This window comes from Nothobranchius furzeri, chromosome 14 (genome assembly GCF_043380555.1).
Source record: "Nothobranchius furzeri strain GRZ-AD chromosome 14, NfurGRZ-RIMD1, whole genome shotgun sequence".
In the NCBI taxonomy this organism is placed as follows: Eukaryota; Metazoa; Chordata; class Actinopteri; order Cyprinodontiformes; family Nothobranchiidae; genus Nothobranchius; species Nothobranchius furzeri.
In genome coordinates, this window is record NC_091754.1 from 44,699,405 (window position 1) to 44,719,309 (window position 19,905).

Here is a 19,905-nt window from a genome sequence, read left to right on the forward strand (position 1 = left end):
CCATCTACTTCTCCGAAGAAACGACCGACCTGGAAAACAAAAGACACGCGTATTACAGTTCAGTAGTGTCACGTTAGAGTAGATGCGTTAATACTCCATTAACCCATCCATCCAACACCAGGTTAAAATCCAGCATCACAATGGGAATGACATTAAATCCTCCATTTGCACCTAGAGCCCAAGCTATGAGCAGAGCTATAAAGCATTACCATGATGTCATCTAGTGTGATCTTCTGAGATGGGAAGAAAATGCAAATAAGGCTCAGAGAAACTGCGAGAAAAAAAGAAACTTCCCTGTCATGCACATCCTGTCAAATGTACTATTAACATCATTACAGAGTTTATTGAATGTTATTGTTTACATCTGGGTAATTGCACACATCCACATAAGCTGGCGGGCTCAAACATTGTCTCCAGCCGCTATCCAGAGCTCAATCTCTGCAGTTTAAGCTAACAAAATAAAACCTGGAGATTTAGATGAACTATTTTATCATCTTACATATCTTTGTGCAGATCAACAAACATCTCAGAACTAACGGTGTTTGGCACAAAGCTTCCAGTCCATTATAATAGCTAACCAACTGTGAGATAACAGTCCTCAGAACCAGGCGTCTGGACTTTACACAGCTGAAGCAAAGATGGTGTAACCAGAACTCTTCTGCGTTTTGCAGGTTAATGTTGAAGGATCGCCATGACACGGTTAGTCTTTTGGGTGTATATTGATCACTGAACAAGCAAAGATCTTTAGATCTTCTGAATGAACAAATAACTTTTGCTATATTATTAAATCTTTAAAAATAAATATTATAATCTTTTGATTAAAAACAGACCAAGCAAGTTGGTGTATGAATTTATATTTACATTGGAAATTTGTCCCCCCCAGTTTGAAAACCCTATCTGCGCCCCTGTATGTCTGTATGTGTGTGTATATCTGCTCAGTATATATATATATATATATATATATATATATATATATATATATATATATATATATATATATATATATATATATATATAATAGATATACACATACAGACATACAGGGAAGCAGATAGGATTTTCAAACTGGGGGGGGACAAAGTTTCAATGTACCCTCCCCCAAACACACACACACACACACACACACACACACACACACACACACACACACACACACACACACACACACACACACACACACACACACACACACACACACACACACACACACACACACTATTACAAGAGCCTTAACTAGAGCTCGGTGAGTTTGTGTAATTTCATCAAATGGTTTACGTAAAAACTAACACTATTATATACGTGTTTGAAGTCATTGTGCAGTGGAAAGCTGGCAACAAAGCTCTGCATGATCATCACTATAAATGATAAATGATCCGCACTTGTATAGCGCCTCTCAGAGTAAGGACTCCAAAGCGTTTTACACTACAGTGTATTATTCATCCATTCACACACATTCACACACTGATGGTGATAAGCTACGATGTAGCCACAGCTGCCCTGGGCGCACTGACAGAGGCGCCTCACTTTTTAAATCAGTCATTTGTTATTCTCCCACTCAATTACTAACCAAAACCTCATGCTTTATGCAAAACATTAACTGATTTTCAGCACCAATCTTTACAGAAAACATAAAAAGCCCTAAAAAACTGCACATAAAATACATTTAAATAACAATATTCACTTATCACTTAGAGCAGTAGTTCCCAAACTTTTCAGCCTGACCAACAGATGTTCCTTCGTAGTTTTACGTTATTTAGAAATTTTCATTATATTTGGAAAGTTTTAATTTATATATAAATACATGAAGCTCTTTTTAAATTTTATATTTTAATTTTATTGTTATGATTATGTGACACACTTGACTTCCAAATATAACGCATCGGCATCTGCCCCTTTTTTAACGGCTTTTTTTTTTTTACATTGTCTTTACGTCTTTCACGTTAGCGGTGTTTTTACCATCGTTCCTATATCCATCACGTCCCAAACAAGGTTAAACCAACATCAAACCCAACGTTTGGAGCTTGTAAACTCCACACACCTCTCGTATAGCACCAGCTGTCTGATGCTGCAGCAGCGTCAATTGTCCCAGCTGGATGAGTGAATTTCTTCATCAGAGTCAATATTCTGCTTCATAATCAGTCAGTCATTACCAGACAAAGTGATCAGTCAACAAAGACCAGACCTGCCGGCAATTATATGTTTTATCTAATATTTGCGCTCTTCATGTTGTCTCCTCCTCTCCCCGACTGGGATCCTCTCGGCGGCGGGAGGCGTTTTTCAAACTCTAAAAACTCCCAAACTTTGCTCACCCTGAAGGTTCCACATCTCCACTATCTTCTGGTGTAAAGTAGTAACTTCAGGAGGGATCATATTTGTAGATGAGACTTGTTAAAGTCAGCAATGAGGCTTCAGCACTTATAACGAGGCTGAATAAAATATTATCAATGTTTTTCCTGTAATGCCTTACATTACCACGTAACAGCTAAGAGCAATGCATTACAGTAATCTGTTACATTTGTTACGCGTTACTCCAAACACTGGCTACAGAAATGAGACAGGTAGGGGGTCTTACCTCATTGTTCTCTTTGGACAACAGGATGAAGCCATTGTTGTCCACCAAGAAGCAATTAAGGTCCTATTCAGGAAGACGCACAGGCAGACATTTAGTATTTTGCCACCCAAACCCGAACCGATTGTTTCGTTTAAGCACGACACAGAGAATAAAGCGGTTTACTTACAGAGCTTTCACAGCTAAGAGGACAAACTCCTTCAACGTTTGAGCACTGAGCAGAAGTAGAAGCTCATTTAGAACAAAAATGTATGATTTAGGATTTTAGACTTTACAACAATGTATGTACTTACGTCTGTGTCACTGGGCTAATTGAAGCAAAAGAAAAGAAAGAGATGGTCAAAACATTTTTGGATTGGATAATTTTCTGTCACATGATGTACAACAACAAAGCTACAACCATCAGAGCTTTAGGAAAAAACATTGAATGAGGCTTAATTATCATCATCTTTTATTGTTTTTTATAATTAACAGTTAAAAAAATACTAGAAAGTTCCTTGTGACACTTTGAGATGCCTTCCATTGGATCTACTAATTCTATTACTGGCGTAGGCCTTCCTTTACCAAAAAGGAGAAAGGAACAGGGTGGTGGTGGGTGGGTGGGGGGGGGGGGGGGGGGGGGGTCTGTAAATCAAGTAACAGAGTAGGTGGTCCGATTTCATGTTTCTTTACCTTCTTGAGTTAGGGGTGAGACTTATGTTCCTCAAGTTCTGACAAGCAAATACATCTAAAATTGTGCACAATGCGCTTTGCCATCAAAATGCATTGCTTTCCATTCAGTTCTTTGTAATGTACTAGTCCCAGTTCTGGATTTCCTTTCTAATTTAGCTAAGAAATATCTAATCGATACAATATTTCTTATCAGCATTTGCTAGAAAGGGCAAATGGATAGGAATCGAAGACTTTTAGAGATGGACTGAAATCCTGTTATTCTTACCAGGAACACTTAATGTTTCGAGTTTGCATTGTAGGGTTTATAGGACATGTACCCCCCTGTCCAGCCTGCTCGCATGAGCAAAACACAGACTGGCAATGTTTGCTGTTACTGGTAATATAGGGTGTTTTTTGTCTTTCATCGATTCTTTTGAAGCAAACTGCTATCTTGTTTATTTTCCTTGGGAATTTATTTTGTGGAGTTTACAAAAAAATTTGCAATGTACCAAAATACAGAAAATTTCGCTATTTCCACATCTAGATTTAAAACTATTTGTATTTGACATGTTCTGTCTCCCTTTGTTCCCCAGCCCCCTCCTGTTCCCCTGCCAAGCTCTTTGATTCCCATTTAGTTAGTTGGTTCCACCAGGTTCTACTCAGCCCTCTCTAGCCTTCCCTCTGGTGTCCTCCCTGTTAGTCCCCACTTGATTTTATATTAGTTCTCCTCATCCCTCTAGTTATTAGTTGTTTATATCTGCCCTCAGTCTTAAAGTTTAGTTATCTGTGTTTTACAGGTTTATCTGCCCTCCTGCTTGTTTCTTTCCACCATTTAGATTATTGTACGCACCTGCCTTCCCTCCAGCTCTCACTACTCACACCTGTCACCTGTTCCCCTGATCACCTCCCTCTGTGTTTAAAAACCCTGTCTTGTCCTTCAGTGTTTGTTGGTTCATTTAGTCTTATGTCAGCGTTGTTTTGTCCCTCCCTACTAGTCTCTAGGTCTCTAAGTGAGTTTTTGGTTTTTGTCTGATAAGGTTTTGGCCTCCTCCCCTTTGGATTTTTGATTATCTTCCTTAATAAAGGATTTTACTTTTTTCAAGCGCTCTTGCCTGAGTAGTCTGGATGTTCTGCATTTTGGGTCCAAACCTCCTGCTCTCATCATGACAGTTTTGCTAATCATATTTAGTAAAATGTGTTTCGTGTGGCATAACAAAATAGCATTTCATTCAGGTATTGTTTTTGCATATGAAATAAAATAAAATAAAGAAGAAAACAAAAAAACCTAGCAGGACAAGCTTGTGTTACTAGCAGGTCTTTTACAGAAAACAAGTGAAAGGTGCTGTGAGGTCATCTTTATGTCAGTCTGGTATATTATTTAGGATGAGATAGGATGATATTTCATGATTAACAGTCATCTAGAGTAAAACTGTGCTGCAGTTTCTAAGATTGGCATGTTTTAATTTACATGATTTGGACGTTAGAAACTACATTTTTCACTCTTCTGGTTTCTGGTGGTGAATTGTGCCAAGTTTTAAACAAAGGCATGTTGTTATAAAACTGTCTGGCACAGTCCAGGGACATAAGGGGATTGTAAATAACAGTGATTACAGGGTGGGGGTCATGCTGTCACCTGCTTGGTAGTGGCCCAGAACCTTTTCTCCAGCAGAGCCAAGGACATCTGCACGCCGACAGCTGAAAGCAGAACACTCTCATATGACATGCTACAACAAATACACGGGCTGATGGTGGTGCAGTTGTTAGCACTGGTGCCTCGCAAGAAGGCTGCAGGTTCAAAACCCGGCTACAGCCTTTCTGCGTGGAGTTGCACGTTCTTCCCATGCATGCGTGTTTCCTCCGGGTTCTCCACACAGATCCCAACATGCCCTATAGGTTAAAAATTGTGCATCGCTTTGGATAAAAGCATCTGCCAAATGAACAAACATAATAAGTCGGATATAGTCATGATTTGAATGGGTCGCATATACTTGAATCCACTTGCAAAGGCTGACTTCACAACTAGTCCCTCTAGTCAAAGAATGATCAGATAGCAGTGCTGACACCACACTCAATCCAGACTCCCTGACCTGTTCCACAATGGCAAAATGAGCCATAGAGGGCCACCAGAACAGGACCGGTCTATTGTTCTTTAAGACCCAGCTCTTTCAAACCTGATCATTTTCTGCAATGCTCTTGTGCCCCCTCATGCCTGTCTCTGTTTTTGACTGTCACCCCTGTCAACTGACTAGTATTCTTCCATCTGACTGGGTGACCGTCACCCCCAAATCAACTTAGTTTTTTTTCCTGAAAAAACTCCATAAATGAGTGTCTAATGGTGCTGTAGACACGTGTAGTCAATACGTTGGTACTTTAGTGCATCTTAGTTAACATTCAAATATTTTACCTGAAACTGTCAGTGTTGCGCCCTCTTTAGGTAAAAACTCTGCACTACATTCAAATTAAAATCTGCCATCGCTATTGGCTAAGAGGTACTCTATGACTATAGCTGGTACATTATGATGTCACAATGATGCTGTGAGCCAGTGTGTGTTTGTGTATGTATTTTTTAATAGCGGCTCTGCCCTCTCGGTCTGCCAGGCAACAGCATTTATTGCATTTTTCAAACAAGAAGTGGGAATGAAGTAAGACTCTGGTAGGGAGTGACTTGCTCTTTAAGTGCCCGCCCTGTAAATGAAGGGTTACAGGTTCGCTCCCCGCTCTGTCTATCACAGAGCTGCATGTAAAATACAGTGGTGCGAAAAACTATTTCCCCCCTCCTGATTTCTTATCTTTTGCATGTTTGTCACACAAAATGTTTCTGATCATCAAACTCATTTAACCGTTAGTCAAAGATAACACACGTAAATACAAAATGCAGTTTTGAAATGATGGTTTTTATTATTTAGGGAGAGAACAAAATCCAAACCTACATTGCCCTGTGTGAAAAAGTAATTGCCCCCCTTGTTAAAAAATAACCCAAAAATAACCCAACTGTGGTGTTTCACACCTGAGTTCAATTTCTGTAGCCACCCCCAATCCTGATTACTGCCACACCTGTTTCAATCAAGAAATCACTTAAATATGAGCTGCCTGAGAGAAGTAGACCAAAAGCACCTCAAAAGCTAGACATCATGCCAAGATCCAAAGAAATTCAAGAACAAATTAGAACAAAAGAGATCTATCAGTCTGGTAAAGGTTATAAAGCCATTTCTAAAGCTTTGGGACTCCAGCAAACCACAGTGAGAGCCATTATCCACAAATGGCAACAACATGGAACAGTGGTGAACCTTCCCAGGAGTGGGCGGCCGACCAAAATTACCCCAAGAGCGCAGAGACAACTCATCCGAGAGGTCACAAAAGACCCCAGGACAACTTCTAAAGAACTGCAGGCCTCACTTGCCTCAATTAAGGTCAGTGTTCACGACTCCACCATAAGAAAGAGACTGGGCAAAAATGGCCTGCATGGCAGATTTCCAAGACGCAAACCACTGTTAAGCAAAAAGAACATTAGGGCTCGTCTCAGTTTTGCTAAGAAACATCTCAATGATTGCCAAGACATTTGGGAAAACACCTTGTGGACTGATGAGACAAAAGTTGAACTTTTTGGAAGGCAAATGTCCCGTTACATCTGGCGTAGAAGTAACACAGCATTTCAGACAAAGAACATCATACCAACAGTAAAATATGGTGGTGGTAGTGTGATGGTCTGGGGTTGTTTTGCTGCTTCAGGAACTGGAAGGCTTGCTGTGATAAATGGAACCATGAATTCTACCTTCTACCCAAACATCCTGAAGGAGAATGTCCGGCCATCTGTTCTTCAACTAAAGCTGAAGCGATCTTGGGTGCTGCAGCAGGACAATGACCCAAAACACACCAGCAAATCCACCTCTGAATGGCTGAAGAACAACAAAATGAAGACTTTGGAGTAGCCTAGTCAAAGTCCTGACCTGAACCCTATTGAGATGCTATGGCATGACCTTAAAAAGGCGGTTCATGCTAGAAAACCCTCAAATAAAGCTGAATTACAACTATTCTGCAAAGATGAGTGGGCCAAAATACCTCCAGAGCGCTGTAAAAGACTCGTAGCAAGTTATCGCAAACGCTTGATTGCAGTTATTGCTGCTAAGGGAGGCCCAACCAGCTATTAGGTTCAGGGGGCAATTACTTTTTCACACAGGGCAATGCAGGTTTGGATTTTGTTCTCTCCTTAAATAATACAAACCATCATTTCAAAACTGCATATTGTGTTTACTTGTGTTATCTTTGACTAACGGTTAAATGTGTTTGATGATCAGAAACATTTTGTGTGACAAACATGCAAAAGGATAAGAAATCAGGAAGGGGGCAAATAGTTTTTCACACCTCTGTAAATTTTCTACAATTTTAAATATATTTTTCAATAACTATCAATATCGATCAATAAAAAATTGTTATCGGTGTACTATTTTTCTATATCGTCCAGCCCTACCTGGAAGTGTGGTGAAAGACATGCAGTAGTAACCATTTGATACAAACCAAACTTAGTATTATGCATTATGTTTGTTTGTTTCAGGTCTGCCTTTGAATTAATCCAGACACTATTGGTCCAAGTTAGTATGAACCCTTTTTAATCAAGTGGAACCATTCTTTACTTACTAATCACAAGTGAAGTTCACTCATGGCCTCCACAGTAGAGCCATTAGTACCTTGGGCCCCTGATGTTTCAGTTCACCTTGTAGACCAGTGTTTGTGTCAGCTCTCAGCCTAATCAAAATCTAAGGAAGTTCTCGCAAACAACCAAAGTAACCATGACGCTGCTGTAGATCCACAACTACACGTTAAAACAGGAACAATCTGTTGTGATGCTGCTGGACCCCAGATCCACTGGAGATCAGAGACATGTGACACTGTGTGGCTGGTGAGCTGCTCTTCTTTCAAGTATTTAGCCACACACACTGACAGACCTCTGCTGCACAAGGGTTTGTGCCAGAGTTGCTGGGTTACACCAGCACCTTTTATTATTTATTTAAATGACTAACTTTATGGTGTGTAGCAAAACCTCAGCGCAAACGACAAGTAGAAAAAGTGGAAAATAACATGAATGGCATCCTCATCTTTGAGCCTGATCCTTACCTTGAGACCTTTTTAGGAAGGCTTGGCTTATGATGACCCACTAAAGTGACAGAAAACTAGTCGACAGCGAGTGTAGCTAACCTGTTTTATGTGTTGAAGTTATTGCTCTTTAGCTGAAACCAATAGGAGTAATCATAAACTAATAAGCCACCAGAGAAACTGTGTCACACTATCCTAACCGTGAGTAGGAGCTAGGACAGGGAACTTACCTCCAGCCATGGCTGTCTTTCCTCCTGAGGATACAGTCACTGCTGTTGTTGCAACAACATACTTTATTCCTGTTGATGCAACATATACTGAAGATGTCCTTTCAGATCTTAGTAAAACGTTCTTCTCATGGAAATATTCAATGTCTAAGGCCTAGTCCACACGTAGCCGGGTTTTTTGAAAACGAATATCCGCCACTCCAAAAACTTGCATCCACACCACCTCGTTTAAAAACAAACTGTCCACACGTACCCGGATAAATACGTTGTTAAGGACATGCCAGACCTGTAGGCGGCAGTACTTCCCCCGTTCTTAACCTCGTCCTTCGTCTGTGGTCTTCCGCAAGCAGCAGTAATTTCTCTTGCAAAAACAAACAAGCAAAAAGCGCTTGGACAACTGATGGATCAGGTAGTGACAGATCGCAGCTCTGAGGGCTTCCATGCTGTCGGCTAGTGTAAACACAGGTCGCACACGTGATGTCAGCATTTTTTTGTCGCGGAAAGTGACATTGCGGACCTTAAAACTCCGGTTTTGTCTGTCCACACGCAGACACCCAAAACGGAGAAAACGCAGATCTTCACTTTGGCCGGAGTTTTTAAAAAGATCTGTTTTCGTGTGAAAAAACTCCGTTTTCGTGTGGATGACAGGCCAAAACGTAGGAAAATATCTATGTTGTGGCAGATCCCCGGCTACGTGTGGACAGGGCCTAAGATGAAATTATGATGACTGACAGACCTTTGTCATTAACAGGGTAGTAGAGAAATCTTCCAGGAGTGTTCTCCACTGCCAGGCGGTACCACAGAGGAAAGTGGTCAATGGTGAAGAGGTTGTCCTTATCTGAAGGAGTCAGGAAGGTCCTGCGGGGAACAAGTTAATCAGTAGATAACGTTTTACTTTCTGCATTAATCTGAGAGTAACGTTCACCAGGATGTGGCAGTGGGCTGATGAACTCGCTCACTATTATGTGTAAAAATCTAGCTGTCCTGGAACTTGTTATTACATTTCAGCAGAAACTGAATGCTGTTTCTGGCCTTGTTATGGTTGTACTGACACGCTGAACATCAGCAGACAGACTCTTTACTTCACCCATCAGGTAGCAGATCAGATAAGGCCTCCACTGACTGTAACCTGAGGTTTTAGCGCTTTACAATACTGGTGCCAAAATCAGCTCAGTTTTCACGCTCATGTTTAATAATTATTACCTGAGCTTTACAACCACCCTACATTAGAATTATAGTCTGACTCCCAAATGATGACTTAATGCTTGGTTAGTCATCAAACGATTAGATAACTAATCATACACTAATGATTACCTAATCTTCACAATCACTCCATAGTGGATTTATAAGCTAATTATTCTTTAATGATTGTGTAATTGTTGGTAATTAAAATAATACTTATCACCCACTAATGATTAAATGATGCTTTCCATCCAGCCCCAAACCAAATCTAGAGGCTGATGATTCCTGAATGATTACTTAGTGTTTGGTCAGGCATTAATACAGAATCAGGAACTAATGACTCATCACTAAAGGAAGTTTAATGTTAGTTTTAAAAAGGGCGTTAAAAGGGTAAAACAAGCTCAATATGTTATATAAACATAGCTAAATCTTACTTCATAGATGATTTAAAATATTCAAAGATATTAATTAAAAATGCTGTGTTTTATTTTGGTTTTGAACTGCGTATGGTCATTTTTCAACTTAAAGTTTGCTTGGTATTTATATGTTATTTTGTACTTTTCAGTGGTTTAGCACTGAAAGATTAGCATTTGCTAATTAAAGCTGCTATCTGGAGGTTTCCCTTTAAGGAATTATGTATGAATTCTCAGAAATCAATAAAAGTGAGTGTCATCGTATCCTGAGCTATAATGTAGAAAAAATGTGTGTTTTGGGGGGTGGGGGGCTAAACCCACCCAGTGTCATCGTGCTCAATGCAATATGAACTGAGTGGCAGTCAGCGCTAACCAATGGTGTTAGACCAACGCTTACGTACAGATGCCATTCACAGAGCATGCTCGAGCATTTAAGGGTATACCTCAGTCAATGCAGGTTGGCGACCTTTCAATTGGACGTCTTTAAAATATAAATATATGAAAACAACATGAGCATAACTGTAAAACAATGTGTTTTTCTCAGTTGTGTGATATTTCAGTCTTTCTATAACAAATCTGCAAAAAATTCTAAAAATCTGTTTTTCTGTCAATCTAGGCCTCGAGTTTGGTGTGCACATTAATGAGGAACAAAAGGAATCTGATTATTTTAGCAAATGACTGAAATATAACAGAGTGAAAAATTGACAGGGGCCTGAATAACTTCCCTACCCACTGTAAACAAACAGAACACTGTTTTTAACAAATGGAAGCTTTAGTGTGTGTGTGTGTGTGTGTGTGTGTGTATGTGTGTGTGTGTGTGTGTGTGTGTGTGTTGGGAATGAGTCTACTACATGAGACGTTTATCTCAGTGCCTTGTTCCAGAGTGACAGTGAGATGGACTGTCAGGTCAGGCTTCAGCTGCATTAATGCACGTGTTGATCAGCCCCGTTTGTGATGAAGGAGCTGAGCTAAAATTTAGAGCTTCGGTGTTTCCCCTCATTGGTCAAGGAAAAGTGAAAAGGAAAACACTCTTGTCTTTGATTTTCGCCTCTGTTTTTTTTTAACAACACTAGCTGTGCACTTCAGGGAACCTTTCCTCTTACTTTGCCACTCTAGTCTCTGTTCCAGCATATCTCATAGTTCTCATCAGGCCAGAACGCATCCCAAGGAAGGCCGTCTCCATTCCTGGTTCCAACCTGCTCAAAGTTTCAAAAGAGAACAGAAATTAATCTTCCACATTATAAAGCTTGATTTCTTGAACTTTTCCTCTCAGGATGAAAACAGAAAGATTTAAAAAACACATCATGTACTAGACAGTACGTGAGCCTGACCTGTCACTGAGCATCAAGGCATTCCAGTAAGCCTCCAGCGGCGCTGTCACCACAGCATCAAACAGCATCTGCTGTAGCAACATCTCATCACCTGTGCAGCAAGCAGGTTGGGTCAGATCCAGACAGAAACACTGACTAATCAAACAGAGCAGCAGAGACAATCATCTAACTCATGCTCACTGTTGAGGAGTGGGATTATTTTAACCTACACTCCAGATCGGGTTCTTTCCCCAGCAGGTAGCGGATGACAGCCTGAAACTGGGTGTACTTTCGATGAGCAGGGTCAATGTCTGTCACACAGTAAGTCCTGATGAAAACATCCAGATGATCAGCATTAAGTGGCCTAGAGCCACCAGGACCATTTCTTATATTTAGAAACAGATGGAAGACAGGACTCTGAGCAAGTGCTTTGAGTAGACCAACTGACTAGCTTCAATCTCTGCCTTTTGTAATTAGTCCTATTTCAAAATAAAAGTTTTAACCAAAATGTAGCTTTCTTGATTCGCCGTACCATTCTGAGGCAATGGTGAGGTCCGGAGAGGTTAAATCATGCAGCCCTACGAGCATAAGACAAAAAAAGAGAACAGATCATTCCCAACTTCTGCTGCGGTTTAAAATGGCGATGAACAATATAAGAGGATACCTTCTTCTACAGATACATTTCCCATAAACATGAGGCTTCCATGACCCTTGGTCAGCACCATGCCGAAGCTGTGAGTGAGGCAGAGCAGCGACAGGGAGGCTAAAGTCAAAGCTCATGACACAGGAGTGGCACATGAAAACAGAGTTTTACCTGAAAGGTGTCTCATCAATGTCTGTGAAAAAGTAATTGTTGACCAGGTATATGGGTCTTTTCTGTTGAATCAGACACATAAGGGACACATAAGCTGGAGCGCTCTCTGAACTCCAACTAGAAAAGAACAGTTGTGTGACGCTCAAGCCAGATCGGCTGCTATTTCACATTTAAATTAGGATCAAAGGGATGTTCGAAAAGGTGGAAATTAGCCTTTGAAATAAATAATAAAGTAATCAAAGCCTTTCTGCTATACAAGTGAACAGCTTTCTCACCCCTTTATCCACAGATGCTCTGATGTCCAGAGTAATGCTGCCGGTCTCCCCTCTCACCATGGCCGTCCTCAGCTGTGACGAGTTCAGAGTTAAACACTGCACAGTAGGGGTTGCATGACTTAATTTATTTTAAAGTCGACCGTCAAGTAATGAAAATTGAGTCGACTTCGACTAGTCATTGATGATGTCATACACGTCGGGGGGGGGGGGGGGGGGGGGGATTGGTTCGCTGGAGTTTTTGACAATTAAAATTGCGCCCACATTTTCTAAGTTAAACATCTCTTTTAACAACGGTATTTTCTGCATCCTACTTCAGCCCTCTCCCCCCTCCCCCTGTGCAGCGGCCGCAAACTCACTGATGCGCCTGCAGCCTCTCAGAGTTCCTGCTGCTCTAAACATTAAAATAATTATTTCATTTTCTGTTCCTCACTTCTGATTACCTTCAATGGTGTCTGTTTGTTGCAACCACCAGGTACAATAACTAACTTGTTTATATTTGACTATTTTTCTGTCCTGCCTGTTTATTATCTTCCTGCATCTCCTCTCAATCCTAAAGAAAAACTGCTACCTGGGTTCATATATATTCACCTTATGAGTTACCTTTGAACTGCTGTTCTAAAAGATCTACCGACCGCAAAAACAGCGGAGTGCCGCTGCTCGCGGGCCGACTACAACGGGACCGTTTTTGCTGCGGAGTTCATGCCGGAGTAGAGATAGTGGAATTTTGGGGGTGCGTCACCGGAGGACAAAACAGGTGATGCGCCTCGCTCCGCAGCAGCGAAAAGCATCAGGCAGAAATAACAGACAGAAAACATTGAAGGAAATGAGCTGGGTAGTTTTAGAACGTGTCTCCCTTCACTGACCAAGAACATTGTCATCAGTGTGAAACAGAAACACACATGCAGAACTCTCTGCTCCAACACACCGTTGCTTTGGATCCTGCTGCACCACGACTTCCAGCTCTACTCCTGATCCGTCTTCATCTCAAGCCTCATTTATACTTCTCCGTCTGTGTCGGGATGGACGGAGTCAAGCTCTCTTTTCTAAACATCCATCTGATGAGACGGAGAACGCAAGCTTGTGATTGGTCAGGACACCGCTGCTGTTTACAGCGCTGCCATTGCGTTAGCAGTGACTGAATCCTTAAAAGAAGCTAGAGCGACAGGCAAATCCTCAGTGCTTATCCTGCTTGACTTATTAGCTGCATTTGACTGTCAACCATGGCTTCCTTTTGTCCACACTCTCTAGCATGGGCATCACAGAGAAAGCACATGCCTGGTTTGAATCGTACCTCACAGGACGATCATTCAGTGTATCCTGGCTTGGACAATCCTCTACCGTGTACCATCTTGCCACAAGGGTCCCCCAGGGCTCTGTACTAGGACCTCTTCTCTTTGCCATATACACCACCCCACTGGGTGAGATCATTCGATCACAAGGCTTCTCCTACCACTGATATGCAGACGACACCCAGCTCTTTCTGTCATTTCCACCGGACGACCACACTGTGTCTGCACGAATATCAAACTGTCTATCTAACATATCAAAATGGATGAAATCCCACCATCACCCTCTTCATCTTCTTCAGCCATTGCTTGCACCACCACTCCAAATAACATAGCTCCCTACAGTCCTCCCCAATAAATGACAAATGGTAAATGGCCTGTATTTGATATTGCGCCTTCTAGAGTCATGGAACCCCCCAAGGCGCTTTACAACACAATCAGTCATTCACCCATTTACACACATATTCACACACTGGTGGGGATGAGCTACAATGTAGCCACAGCTGCCCTGGGGCGCACTGACAGAGGCGAGGCTGCCGACCACTGGTGGCACCAGTCCCTCCGACCACCACAAGCAGGCAACGTGGGTTAAGTGTCTTGCCCAAGGACACAACGACAGCAACAGACTGAGCAGGGCTCGAACCTGCAACCTTCCGATTACGGGGCAAGCACTTAACTCCTGTGCCACCCTCGCCCCAATACAACCATCATCTGTGTGTCTTCCAAAGGTCACTGTCCCAAAATGTTGTCCTGCTGACAAACCCGAGTTTTCTCACTCCAGTTTATTTATCAACCAGCAAAGACATAAACTGTATCCATGGCTGGAGAACCCAGAACACCAGATGTGTACGACCCATCCTTCTCCAACAGGTTAAGAAGACAAATGTTCTCCAGGATCCAGTTCAGTGTGCCCTGTTAAACGCCTGCTCCATCTCAAGCAAATCCTTTATTGCAAATGAGCTGTTAATCAGAACAAAGTTAGATTTTTTAAGTCTTACTGAGACGTGGCAGCAAGATGGGTCTTTTGTACACTTCAATGAAATATGTCCACCACATTGCTCTGTGTTTACCACACCACACCCGTCACGTCGTGGTGGAGGTCTTGCTGTGGTCTTTAAGGACAAACATGTCTGTAATCTGGTCATCAGTGATCAAACTAGAAAAAGTTTTATTCTTGGTGACTTTAACTTCAAAGTCAAATGCTGTGTGTGTGAGTGAGTGAGTGAGTGAGTGAGTGAGTTAGGCTGGTTCAAAAAGCAGTTGAACGAATTTCAAAGCATGAGACACCACATACGTGGCGATAAAAAAAACAAATCACGCATGTACAGGATTAGGACTCCTGAAGGTTTCCCAGCTAAAGGAGCACCACACTCCCATCATCTCTGATCTGACTGGCGATACATCCTGTTCAACAGGCATCATGCATCATACCAAAAGAAATGTGTTTGAAAGCCGTGCTTTATGATCTAAGCAGTCCCAGCGAGCTTTAGACCACAACACACACAAGGCGGTAATGTGTGTGTGCTGACTGACTGCGTTGTAAAGCATCTTGGGGGGTTCTAGGATGCTAGAAGGCACAATATATCAGAAACAGGTTCTTTACCATTTCACATGGTAGGGATATCCTTCAGATTATTGTGAGGCAGTGATGGGGTATAATTAAAGCTTTTGAACTAACATTTTTGTGACTCATTCTTTGACTTTTATGGACTTCATTTCCTTGTAAACTCCTTTCTTTTTCAAGTATCACGTGTTCTGATGACACAAAAGTATTTAATCTTCATTACAGATCTTTTAAAGCCCTTAAATTTCCAGGTTTAATGAACACAGTGGGGTTCATGGGCGGGACGCTGGAATGCTAAGGGGTTCACCTGCACATCTTTGTCCTCCCACTCTACTTCAGACAGATCCACGCTGTTGTAGTTTGGTTTTGGCTTCAGTTTCTTGCCATCTTTATACTGAAAGACAAAACAGATACTGAGATGAAATATGCAAGGGAAGAAATAACAGGTCAGTATTGGTCATATTATAAAACCTTGTACCCATGAAATTACAATAGTAAAGAATTGTGGCCCCAAATTTTGCTAGTTGAGCTGTGAAAACATTACTTAATTACCAAATTAATAAGTGCAAAAGCATTAATCAGCTTAAATTTGTACTCTATTGTAGTTATATTGCATGACTAATGGCAAATTATGGAAATTATTTTTATCATAAAAATAAGCTATTAGCAGTTATTTCTGTTAGATTTGATTTTGCTATCTAAAAGTCACCTTAAAGTGACAGTGTGTATTTTTCCTGGCGATAGGGGGCAGTCAATACCTAAAGCAAGCAGTATTTTTGTGTTGGAGTAAGACCTTACCAAAGGATGCCCATTGGGGTCAAAAAGCCCTAGGGAGTGCAAACTTTAGCAAAATAACGAGCACATCAGACTCCTTTTCATCAGTGGCAACAAGTGAAGAGGTACATGTGTAAAACAACAACATTTAAGAACGATGAAGGTTTGTAACCATTTGTTACAAATCAGTAAATGCATTTTGTCCTCATGGGCTCCTGCAGAAGGAAACATGGCATCTAAATGGCATCACACAAAGACTTAGGGTGTTTCTCAATGTCAAGGCGCCTGGCCTTGCTATGCGATGTCTTGCAAGGCCAGGCGCCTTGCTTATGAGGACACTGTTTTTCAACAACTTGGCGTCATTTAATTTCAACAACATTTTGATGGATATTTCCAGAAATTAATGGTAAAAACTACAGGTTGTGTCTTAGTGTTTTTTCACCCACGGTAAGTTCCTCACCCAAACTTTGACAACAACTGATTCTATTGAATACTTTCACTACAAGAAACAGAGCTCACCAAAGGTCGGAGGTCAGGATGAGCCAAAATATAGCCGTTATTGTTGATGAGAAAGGCATATCCATGTGGACCCAACTAAAATTGAAACAGACAATGAAACCATTTTCCGGCTTTATTTAATATTTTACTCATTCTAAATGTTGAATATAAAACTGGAGCCGTAGAGGAGATATGAACTTACCATGTATCTGGGTGCCAGCTTCATCACCTCCATGAGTGGGATGTCCGTACCGACCACTCCAAGCAGAATTCCATGAGAAAGCTAAAAAAAATCACAACATAGGTTGATGTTAAGAAAGCAATACATTTTTTTCTTTAGTGTTTAAGATGGTGATTATAGTGTTAGTTTTGTCGGACTTAAAATGTTTGTTACCCTCAGGGCGTGTCCTCTCTGGCAGCCATCGTGAAGCAGCTAAAGGGGGAGCCCGCCTCAAATGCAGTATTTTTATAGAAAATGTTTGATCATGATTGGAGGAACTTAGAGAAATGTCTAGAACAAATGACGTGTAAACTGCATGTGGTTTAAATGTATATTTCATTATTGAGATGGTTCTATGAAACACTTTAATGTGCTTTTCTCCTGTGAAAGGCTGTGGTGATTGGGCAATCTTAACTGGAGGCGGGATCTTACGGGTGTGTATATAGGTGGACGTGGCGGGAAACTGAGGGAGAATCTGTGAACCTGACAGACTCAGAAACTGGAAGAGGCATGGACAAGGTGCCATTTTGAGGACGGAGAGAGAATAAATTGACTTCTTTGACTACTCTACCAAGAAGCATGATGAGTCCTTTTTCCTCACCACACTTCACTGTGTAACACTTTGGTAAGATGCTCTTTGGTAAACTCTTGTTGATTGTTGTATTAATGTTACCCTGAAGCCTGTAAAGAGTTGGGCGTGCATAACCTTACATGTGAGTAGCAGCGTTTTATGTTTGGAACACACCTCTTTTGGGACTACTCCCTCTGTTTCCATGAGCATTGAGCAGATAGCACCAGGAGCAAGCTAGTAATGAGTGAATGCTGTTTTATCCACTTGGCCTGTGCTGAATCATTTGAGAGGCATACTGACAGGGGAACAGACTGGAATACTGCAAGCGTTTTTCTCCCCAGAAGAAGCTACATTGATGTTCTGCTGAGCTGTGGTGGCCTGATGGAGGGGGCCAACATCTAGCACACTGCTGCTAACCACTTAAATATTCTCCCTCTCCTGATAATAACATTTTACTCTCTTTGACATTGAATGTGCTACTACTAGTTTATCCGTTTAATTATAGATTCACTAGGATAAATACAATTAAGTCTATCTCTCACCATATAGAATATTTACTAAGAAATCACAGTGTAACCATAGAAATCTGATTATTTTAGCAAATGGCTGAAATATAACAGAGTGAAAAATTGACACGGGCCTGAATAATTTCCCTACCCACAGTATCATCATCATCATCATCATCATCATCATCATCATCATCATCATCATCATCATCACCTTTATTTATAAAAGCACTTTACAGACATATGTTATGTCACCAAGGTGCTGCACAAGACTAAACTAAAAAGATAGAAACAAAGAATATATAGGAACCCAATAAAAAAAAATAAAAACAGCAAAATACAAAACGACATCAGTTAACACACAGATTTAAAAGCCAGATTATAATAATGGGTCTTCAGCACCTTCTTAAAAACCTCTACTGACGTGGAGAGTCGCACAGATAATGGAAGATTATTCCATAATTTTGGGCCTGCTACCGAAAAAGCCCTGTCTCCTCTTGTTTTGAGCCTAGATGCGGGGAATAGAAGCATATGGTGACTCTCTGAGCGGAGCGAATGACTAGGTATATATGGCTGTAGCAAGTCAGATAAATATTCTGGTGCCACCCCATTCAATGCCTTAAAAACCAATAAAAGAATTTTAAAACGCACTCTAAAAATGACCGGTAACCAGTGCAGATCTGCCAGGATGGGTGTCATATGATCATATTTCCTTTTCTCTTCTAGGAATCTTGCCATGGCATTTTGCACAAGCTGCAGACGAGCTACTGTACTCTGTCTCACCCCAATTAAGACAGAGTTACAGTAGTCTAAACGAGAGGTGATAAACGCATGCACAACAGTCTCGAGGCCCTTTCTAGTTAAAAATGACTTCACTTTGGCCAGATGTCTCAAGTGGTAAAAAGAGGACGATACACCCGCACCCACATGTGCATCAAAGGTGAAAGTGTTATCCAATGTCACTCCTAAGTTGACTACCGAAGAACGTAGGTAGGCATTCATATCCCTACAATCTAGTTTTGATCGCTCTAAATCACGATGTAAGCCAAACAGCACTGCCTCAGTTTTGCTTTCATTCAGACATAAAAAATTGTCCGTCAACCATGACTTAACTTCAGTTAGACAGTGCATTAAGGTAATAATGGGACAGTCGCTTCTATAATCCAGGGGTAAGTAAAGTTGGCAATCGTCAGCATACATTTGAAATTGAATTCCATACGTCCTCATGATGTCCCCCAGTGGCAATATGTAAATCAAAAACAACAGTGGTCCTAATATTGAACCCTGTGGGACCCCCCACTGCAGGTGTGTGAATCCAGAACTAAACCCACCCATCCTTACACTTACAGTCCTATCCTTCAAATAAGATCTGAACCAGTCTAAGGCCAGACCCGAGATTCCGACATTATACTCTAAACGATGGAACAACACTTCGTGGTCCACAGTGTCGAACGCAGCTGTCAGATCCAACAAAACAAGTAGCACAGGATTTCCCCTATCAGTTTCCAACATAATGTCATTTAATACCTTTATCAGTGCCGTTTCCATACTATGAAAAGCTTTAAAGCCAGACTGAAAAGTTTCCTTGATGTTAGACTCTTCTAGGAAATCCATTAACTGAGTATAGACACATTTTTCCAGAATTTTACTCAGAAAAGGGAGCTTTGCAATCGGCCGGTAGTTGCAAGGCTGCATACCATCTAACCCCCATCTCTTTAACAGTGGGTTAATAACCGTCTTTTTAAAATCAATTGGGACATAGACAGAGACCAAACTGCTATTAATAACTTTCAATATTAATGGTGCTATTCCATGAAAGACTTCCTTTAACAGACGTGGTGGTATGATGTCTTCAGGAGATCCACTCGGTTTAATTACGTCCACCAACTTAACTAAGTCATCAAGGGATACTGGCTGAAAAGACTCTAAATGTCTATCCAAAGTAAATGAGGGA

The 19,905-nt window shown here is 41.2% G+C and overlaps 1 protein-coding gene across 2 annotated transcripts in view; it reads right to left on the bottom strand.

The window, feature by feature from the left end:
• The window catches only part of LOC107380887 (voltage-dependent calcium channel subunit alpha-2/delta-4), a 78,058-nt gene that overhangs the window by 5,039 nt on the left and 53,114 nt on the right, over positions 1 to 19,905 (bottom strand). For both annotated transcript variants that reach the window (XM_054743106.2, XM_070544138.1), the window contains exons 16-32: positions 16,857 to 16,937; positions 16,676 to 16,750; positions 15,690 to 15,776; positions 12,533 to 12,604; positions 12,258 to 12,319; positions 12,108 to 12,175; positions 11,976 to 12,021; positions 11,674 to 11,771; positions 11,465 to 11,555; positions 11,237 to 11,329; positions 9,275 to 9,396; positions 8,542 to 8,610; positions 4,854 to 4,915; positions 2,863 to 2,877; positions 2,739 to 2,783; positions 2,573 to 2,635; positions 1 to 29 (exon numbers count right to left, since the gene is read on the bottom strand). The exon at positions 1 to 29 is cut by the window's left edge and continues 42 nt beyond it. In XM_054743106.2, the coding sequence (XP_054599081.1) occupies positions 1 to 29; positions 2,573 to 2,635; positions 2,739 to 2,783; positions 2,863 to 2,877; positions 4,854 to 4,915; positions 8,542 to 8,610; positions 9,275 to 9,396; positions 11,237 to 11,329; positions 11,465 to 11,555; positions 11,674 to 11,771; positions 11,976 to 12,021; positions 12,108 to 12,175; positions 12,258 to 12,319; positions 12,533 to 12,604; positions 15,690 to 15,776; positions 16,676 to 16,750; positions 16,857 to 16,937 (1,178 nt within the window). The remainder of the gene's footprint in view (positions 30 to 2,572; positions 2,636 to 2,738; positions 2,784 to 2,862; positions 2,878 to 4,853; positions 4,916 to 8,541; positions 8,611 to 9,274; positions 9,397 to 11,236; positions 11,330 to 11,464; positions 11,556 to 11,673; positions 11,772 to 11,975; positions 12,022 to 12,107; positions 12,176 to 12,257; positions 12,320 to 12,532; positions 12,605 to 15,689; positions 15,777 to 16,675; positions 16,751 to 16,856; positions 16,938 to 19,905) is intronic.